General features: G+C 52.2%; 1 protein-coding gene across 1 annotated transcript in view; it reads right to left on the reverse strand.

The window, feature by feature from the left end:
• The window catches only part of TRPV3 (transient receptor potential cation channel subfamily V member 3), a 21,093-nt gene that overhangs the window by 10,748 nt on the left and 2,208 nt on the right, over positions 1–8,137 (reverse strand). Inside the window, exons 3-7 of the mRNA XM_019634659.1 lie at positions 6,701–6,906; positions 4,267–4,547; positions 2,405–2,581; positions 1,274–1,432; positions 392–540 (exon numbers count right to left, since the gene is read on the reverse strand). Of these exons, the coding sequence (XP_019490204.1) occupies positions 392–540; positions 1,274–1,432; positions 2,405–2,581; positions 4,267–4,547; positions 6,701–6,906 (972 nt within the window). The remainder of the gene's footprint in view (positions 1–391; positions 541–1,273; positions 1,433–2,404; positions 2,582–4,266; positions 4,548–6,700; positions 6,907–8,137) is intronic.

Consider the following 8,137-nt stretch of genomic DNA (forward strand, 5'->3'; position numbering starts at 1 on the left):
CTGCAGTGGGGCTGCAGTGGGCTGCAGTGGGCTGCCTTGAGCTATGTGAGCGGCCGGCAGCCAGTGTGAGCGGCCGGCAACCGGTGTGAGCTGCCGGGAGCCGCTGTGAGTGGCTGACCAATGACCAGTAACCGATCTGCCTCACCCGGGAAGAGCACAATGATCATACCAACATGAGCCAGTGAAGCGAAGTTCTCCACAACTAGACTGAAGAACAAAAACAGCAATTTGTCTACCTGTCTGTTCCCCTTCCCCGATTCCCCAACGCTGTTCTCCTCCCCCAATTCCACAATAAAATCTTTAAGAAAAGAAAAGAAAATGGCTCCCCATGCCCCCCTCCCCCAGCAGTAATAGCAGAGCAGGGCAGGAGAGAGGCCAGGCCTGTTGTCACCTGCCTGCATCACAGGCCAGTCCGGAAGGGTTTAGTGGCCCACTCACCTCTTTCACAGAAATGCACGTGGCCCAGATGAGCACAAACATCCTTCCTAAGAGCTGCAACCACCCCATCTTGTGCGTCAGGGCCAAGGGGTGTGGGAGAGCCTGGGGAAAACGAAAAGGGAATAGGTGGTGTGGGATGGAGAGTGAGGAGAGCAGGGGCAGTGCCAGCTCTGGAAGGACCATGCACGTACACATGCTGAACCCTCATGCCGGGCCAGCCGCCAGCAGGAAGCCCAGTCTCTGTACATGGTGGCGGAAGGAACAACAGCCTCTCGCCCCTGCCTTCCCCACCCATGGTGGAAACCCAGACCTCTCCAGCGAGGAGCATGAATCAGTCCATACCAACAACCCTCACATCTCATGGTATTTGTCTGTTCTAGGACCCATCCAATTCCAGACAGTCACAGGGCCTCATGGCACAATTAAATAAAGCTGAAACTCTGTGGCCCGGGGAATAGGTGGGAAACTGAGGCCCAGGGTGCTGTGAAAGCTTGTCCAAGTGACCTCCTCCTCTTCCCATTTCCTGTCGTCCTCACAGCAGAAACACCTACTCAGCTCCAGATTTAAACAGAGCCTGGGCAGGGCCTGGGTCTCCTTATCCTCAAGCTCTCTGCCCAACATGGGTCACTCTGGGGCTGAGCACCTGGGACTAAGCCCTGGGACTAAGCCCTGGGACATGTTTAGTTCCCTAGAAACCGTGAAGGACAATAACTGGGAATACCCATGCAAATCTCTTGGCCTCTCTGGACCTCAGTTTCCCCATCTGTACATGAAGTGTTCCCCAAGCTCCTGCAGCTCTGATCACCCCATACCTCCCATCAAAGGACCCACATACCTCCTTCTCCCGGGGTCGGTAGTAAGAGACGAGAGTCAGGGTGATGTTGTAGAAGAAATAAAAGCAGAAAGACAGGAAGAACATGTACTTCGCAAACTTCTTCCATTTCTCACGCAACAGAGTGTGAAGGGGCTCCAGGGTGAGCATCTCATGCCGGTTCTGGGAGTAGATCACCACAGTCACCATGGAGATGAAGGGGGAGAGTGGACCATTATCAAAGGTCCTCATTTCAAAGGGAGCCCTGAGTCAGCACTGCCCCTGGCAGAGGGGCCAGTTATTATGGCCCACGGACTGGTTTGGCTGGAAATGTCAGGAGGGTAATTTCCAGCTCCTGAGGCTCTTGCCAGTGGGCCCAGGTAGCAGCCAAATGCCACAGGAGCTGAGCTTCAGCAGGAAGATCTGATGCTCAGTGAGAAATGAGGGATAGAGGGGTCGGGGAGTATGACAGGGGTTCTAACCTCAACTTGGGCCCCCTTAACTGTGTAGCCTTAGGAAAGCCCCTCTCTGGGCCTCAGTCTCCTCATCTATACAATGGATATCAATCGAACTGCCCTACCTACAAGGCTTCTGTGAGGGTCCACAGAGACCATGGACAAAGTAGGCTCTGGGAAGCACGACTTGGTAAAACGTGAAGGATGGATGGAGATCCAGTCTGCTGCCTCGCTTCCCCCTCAAGAGCCGAAAACGTCTCACTGTTGATCCTCTCTTTTTCCCTCCCGCTTCACCGACCTCTACCTCTGACCTCCTCCAGGAAAACCTCCCTAATTGCTCCAGCTGTGCCTCACTTGGGGCCAGGTTTGTGGGAAAAGAGAATATAAGCCTGGCTATCTAAGAACCAGTCAGGTGAGTGGGGGAGAAACAAGATGAAGAAGTCAATACCAACCAACCACCCCCATCCCCACACTGTCCAGGATTCTGGGGCCAGGAAACCCCACATAAGGACAGCTGAGAACATGTGGGCCCAGCACAGGTCCCGCCCATTCTTTGCTGACTCCACCCACTGAGCAAAAGAAATGGGGGACTGCAGATATGCACAGCTAGTGGCATGGGGTCTTTGCAGTGCCCCTGGAATCCTTGGCCTAAGGTCCAGCCCCTATCCTTGTCCCTTCCCCAGCCCACCAGGAGACCCACATCGATGTTGGTGTTGTAGACAATGATTTCAAGCACTGAGTTGTCTGTCATGGTGTCCACATTGGTGAGGTCGTAGAGCGAGGACGACACAGGCCCATATGCCCAGTCAGTGAACTTCCTAGACAGGCTCCGGAGCGGCTTCTCCTTTATCTCACGACTAAGGATGTACTTCAGGATCTGGGGACAGGAAGAGGAACAACCTTGAGCCACAGAAAGGGGCTTGAAGCCAATAGGGCCAGGAAGATGCTGCCACCAAGGATGGATTGAGTCTTGCCTCTGTGTCTGACGCCATGACCCCTGCGCCCGGCTTCATCTGTGGAATAGGTGAGAAGCTCACTGTTGTGCCCATCTCACTGGGGACTGTGAATATCAGAGACAAAAGGTGCAAAGGCCCTTTGCACACTGCAGAAAGCTGCACAATCAGCTCATAAAATCCAGTCCAGTGAAGAATCCAGAAACTGACAATTTTGAGAAATAATTTCTGTTTGGCCTGGATTTGAGAAGAAGCTAGAAGTTTATCCAACTTCCGCATCCACCTTCAGTCAAGACCCTGCCAGTTGAGGCTCACTGCTCCGGCCAGACAGAGGGTGATGCAAGACACCAGCCTTACAGAGAAGCCAGGGGACCCACTCTCTAAGTCAGTTATCCTCAAACTGCTGTGCATCAGGTCCCTGGGGAACATTTAAAAATCCCACACCACCAACTAATTCAATCCAAATCTCTGGAGGGGGCACAGACATTTGTGTCTTATAAAGCTTCCTAGTGATTCTGAAGTGCAGGCAAGATGGAGACCCACGGCTGTCCAACTTACTGCTCCCCAAAAGCTGAGCACTAGGATGGTGGCCAGAGCTTCCCAGGGCACCAACCCAAGGCCCAGGAGGAGAAGCTTATTGGGGAGAGCAGTGTCAGAGTCCTGATCTCACTTGAACCAGTGCAATTTCCATCTCATCTCACAGAAGAGCCTTGTCTCCGCAGCCCAGGCAGAGAGCTCCTAGGTATGGGACAGGTCTCCCAAAGACAGGGTCTGTGTTTTAAGAATGGGGGTGGGGATTAGGAGATGAGGTTGGGGATGGAGGAGAAACACAATTCTTCCTCTGTCAAAGTCATTCTCCATCGCCTCCTCCCCCAACAAGTGAATGAAAAGGTCCTTTGTGGACCCTAGCCCTAACCACTGGGACAGGACCCAAGGCCCTAAGGGCACCCGCTCCCCACCCCCCACCTTGATCTCAGACCAAGCATGGCTCCAGCTACCAATAGGGATTCGAGCTCACCCCAGCAAAAGTCTCCACCAAGGCTCCCAGTTAAGCCTTGAGTCCACAGCCAGCCACATCACACACCGCACAAGGGGCCATAAGCAGCCACGTGCTCTGCTGGGAACTTGGTTCAGAGTGTCAACCTGATGGACAGGCTGGAGTCTCTCCAGAGTTGGGGAGCAGCAGCCTATGGGCTCTGGAGCCAGAGCAGCCATTCTGGGACCCTTGTCCTCATGAAAGGCTGAAGGCCCCAAGGGTCAAACACTCAGCCTCTGCTCAGTGCCTTTCCATGCCAGAATCCGCAGCCATGAGGCATGTGAGCTATTACATCACTATAGCCTTAAGACTCTCCCATCTGATCCCAGTGGGGAGGGTCCCCGGGCAGGAGAGGGAAACATGGCGTGTCAGGGGCTGAAATCCAATGAGAGGGCCCACACGTTGCATCTCAGTGGCTCTGGGTGGCCACTCGGAACAAACCCCCCTCAGGCCACAACTGCACTTCCAAAGCTAAGGCTGAGACCTTCCCCAGGCTGAGGTGTGACCTGTGGGGCCCCAGGGCTGGCAGATGACGGAATGCCTCCCGCCCGCTCACCTGCCCCCAAGCCCCACCTCGGCCTTGCCCATCTTGGCAGCCAGCTGCAGCGGGGTGAGGCCGTCATTGTTGCGCATGGTCTCCAGCTCCCAGTTGCCACTCCTCAGCAGGATCATGTCATACATGCGCTTAACGAAGTCATTCTGCTTCTTGAAGTCCTCGGCCACTGTCACCAGCGCGTGTAGGATATTGTTGCCCCGTGAGTCCTGCGAGGTGATGTCTGTCTGCTCATTCTCCATCAGCAGTTGCACAATCTCCGGCTGGTTGGTGCATGCTGCCAGGGCCAGGGGTGTCTCACCTGGGAGTGGGGGGCACTGGGGATCAGCTCTCTCATGGACCAGAGTGGTGTTCCCCAAGTCTCAGGAGAAGACCATATCCTGACCATCTTAGCAGTATTGACCCCTGAGATTCCCTGTCCCTTTCCCTAGCTCCCCCTTGTACGGGAAGAGACTGAGGCTAGATCATTGCGATAACCCCCTAACCGCCCTCCAATACTCTGTCCTCAGCACAGCAGTCAGACTGATCCTTTTAACACATAAGGCTCACCTTACCCATAATGAAAGTTCAAGAGCTCAACTTTCAACAATAGCCTACCAGGCCTTACATCATCTGACGTTATCTCCTCCTCTCTTCTTCATTTCCTTCCAGCCACAATGGCCTGCTTCCTTTTCCTCAAACACACCAGAAATTTTCCTGCCTCAGGACCTTTGCACTGGCTATTCTCTCTGCCTGGAGTGCTGTTCCTCAGATATCTGCATCACTCAATCCCTCACTTCCTTCAAGTCTTTGTTCAAACATCACGTTTTCAATGAGTCACCCTAATTGCCCTATTTAAAATTAAAATCCACCTCCTTCCTGCCCCAGAACTCCTGTTTCTGCTTCCCCTGCTTTACTTTTTATTTTTTCAATAGCATTTATCATTTTCTAACATATTACATAATGTTAAACTTATTATGTTTATTACTGATGTTCTCTTTGCCATCTAGAATGTTAGTTCCACGAGGGCTTTGTTTTGTTCCCTGATATATTTCAAACACTTAGAACAGTGCCTGGTGTATATACAGTAAGTGCTCAAATATTTGTTAAGAAAAGAGAAGGCAGGTGACTCACACATGGTCACACAGCAACTTGAGGCAGAACCAGGACTGCACAGCAGGTCTCTTGCTGCTTCCCTCCCACACTCTCTCTCCTGTTCCCTCTCCATCCCACCTAACAAATGTTTCCCAGCACTGACTCCAACCAGGTCCAATGCTGGGCAATGGACTGGACAAGACCCTGTCCTCAAGGCCACCCAGACCTATTTGGTCTTTGAAAACCACCCAGAACAAAAAACAGGTCAGTGGTTGTCAGTCAGGAAGAGGGGTTGATTACAAAGCTGACCAGGAAATTTTTTGGTGCGATGGAGCTGTTTGTCCCCTGTCCTGATCATGGTGGTATGCATGTGTGGAAATGAACACAGCTGTACATTAAAATGAGTAAATTTCACTGTATTGAAATTACACATTAAAAAAATTGGGGGGAGGCAGCCAAGTGGCTCAATTGGTTCGAGCGCATGCTCTGAGCAACAGGGTTCCCAGTTCGATTCCCACATGGGCCAGTGAGCTGCACCCTCCACAACTAGATTGAAGACAATGACTTGAGCTGAGCTGCTGTTGAGCTGCTGGTGGGCAGCCAGATGGCTCAGTTGGTTAGAGCGTGTGCTCTTAACAGCAAGGTTGCTGGTTTGACTCCTGCATGGGAAGGTGGGCTGCGCCCCCTGCAACTAGATTGAAAATGGCAACTGGACTTGGAGCTGAGCTGCGCCCTCCACAACTAAGATTGAAGGACAACAACTTGACTTGGAGCTGATGGGTCCTGGGAAAAAAAAACACCTTTCCCCAATAAAGTTAAAATTTTTTTTTCACCTAGAGGATCATAACCTCAATTGCTTTTGAACTCCCTAACGTGTCAGTCAGGGAATTTTCGTACTCTCATTTTGACTCCTTGTCTGCAGCCCTGAGAAGCACTGAGCACAGGGGACAGAGGCCAGGACTGACGGCCAGGAAGCCTCCATCAGTTTCTTACTACACTGGGACAAGCCCTCTCCCTTCTCAGAACTGTCACCTCACCTGTGAACTAGGGCTCTCTCTCAGGTCTCTGTACCCCACAGAGGGGGCTGCTCAGGTGAAGGCTTGCTTGCCCTCTAAGACCACCAGGTGACACTACTGGACTGCCAGTTCCAGCTCTCTCCCCACCTCCCCGGCTCCTCCCTCTCTGGTACACCCAGGCGGTCCAGTTCAGATCGATCTGCCACTGACCCCTCCCTAGTCCGGGCTCTGTCCTGCCGGACATGTCTGAGACGGTAGAAATTCTCGGTGGAGTCGCCAGCCACTAGCCCGCCAGTCCAGGGTCTCTTGGTCCGCCCACCTCCCTGACCGGACCCCTACCCCGTGCTGGGCTGGCGACACCCACCGAAGTAAAAGCCTTCGTGCTGGTACTTGGGGTTGAAGAAGACCCCCTTGGCGTGGGCGTTGACATCGGCGCCGGCGGCGATGAGCAGCGCGGTGAGGTCGCCCTGCCGCCGCTCAATGGCGATGTTCAGTGCCGTCTGCCCTGCGGACAGGGTGGGATGAGTGCGGGGGCGGTGTGGGGGTGGAGGGGACTCCACGACTGGGACCCTGGGTGACAGACCCTGTCTGATTTTTTCCCCTTTCTGGCCTCCATACCCTCCACGGAATCATAGTGAAATAATAGCTGCCTGTCTGGTGAGTGTCGCCAGCTACCAAGAGTCCCAACTTCCTTCTTTGCTTCATTCATTCTTGCGTGGAAGCAAGGAATATTTATGGAGTGCTTGCTCTGCTCCTGAGCTGAGGATACACGGCACACAGGATGCAGTTTTGACTCTGGCCCTGAAGAGGCACACAGTCTCCCTGATAACTAGGTGCTAAAATACAGGGAGGTTCCAGAGTAGAGGGTCAGGGGTCTTCCCAGAAGTGGCCTCTAAGCTGCCACCCAGTAAGTTTAAGGGGACTGGTTGGGGCCAGCTCAAGGCCTCACAAGCCAGGTTAAGAGGTTAGAACTTTATCCTAAGGGCCATGAGTGGTCGGCCATGAGGTATAGAAGCAGGAAAGTGACATGACCAGAGTTTTGGTTTATATGTACATATGCATTCTCAGATCATTCTGGCTGCAAACTTGGAAGGTGTCTTAGAAGGAGGCCAGACTTATAGAACTGTGGCTCCGTTGAGAGATAATGAGGCCCCAGACCCTTAGGAGAAAGTGTCCTCAGGATGGTCTGGGGTTTGGAGGAGAAAGGGCATCTCTGGTAAGGTCCTGGTGTTTGGCCTGGGTGCTGGGTGGCTGGTGCCTGTGACTGAGGAACAGAACAGGGGACAAGCGGTAGGGAGGGAGAGAAGGGACATTAACTCTGTTAGTGGAGCCTGCAGACCCTCCAGATGGAGGGGAGCGAACGGCTGGGGCGGTAGTCTCAGAATATCCCACCAGAAACAGCATTTGCCAAAGAGCTGCCGTCATGCCATAACTAAAAATAATGTCCTGGTCGATTGAAGAACTAAGCATTTATAAAATTGGAAAATTTGTTTATAACTAGCTTTTTGGTAAGGAAAACCTTCTTAAGCAAGATCCAAAATGCAGAAGCCATAAAGAAAAATACTGACATGTTTGCTTACATAAAAATTAAAGATTTCTGTATTTTGAAAGACAGCTTCAAGAAAGTTAAAAAGCAGTTGGTAGGCTGGGGGAAATATTTGAGACATGTAAAAGAGACAATATGTTTTTAAAAGTCCATAATATATTAAGAGCCCTACAAATCGGTAGAAAGACAATCTAAAAGGAAACTGAGACAAGAGTATTAAGTACCTCACAGAGAAGAAAATACACATAGCCAATA

Source organism: Hipposideros armiger, unplaced genomic scaffold (assembly GCF_001890085.2).
Source record: "Hipposideros armiger isolate ML-2016 unplaced genomic scaffold, ASM189008v1 scaffold_1792, whole genome shotgun sequence".
Lineage (NCBI taxonomy): Eukaryota > Metazoa > Chordata > Mammalia > Chiroptera > Hipposideridae > Hipposideros > Hipposideros armiger.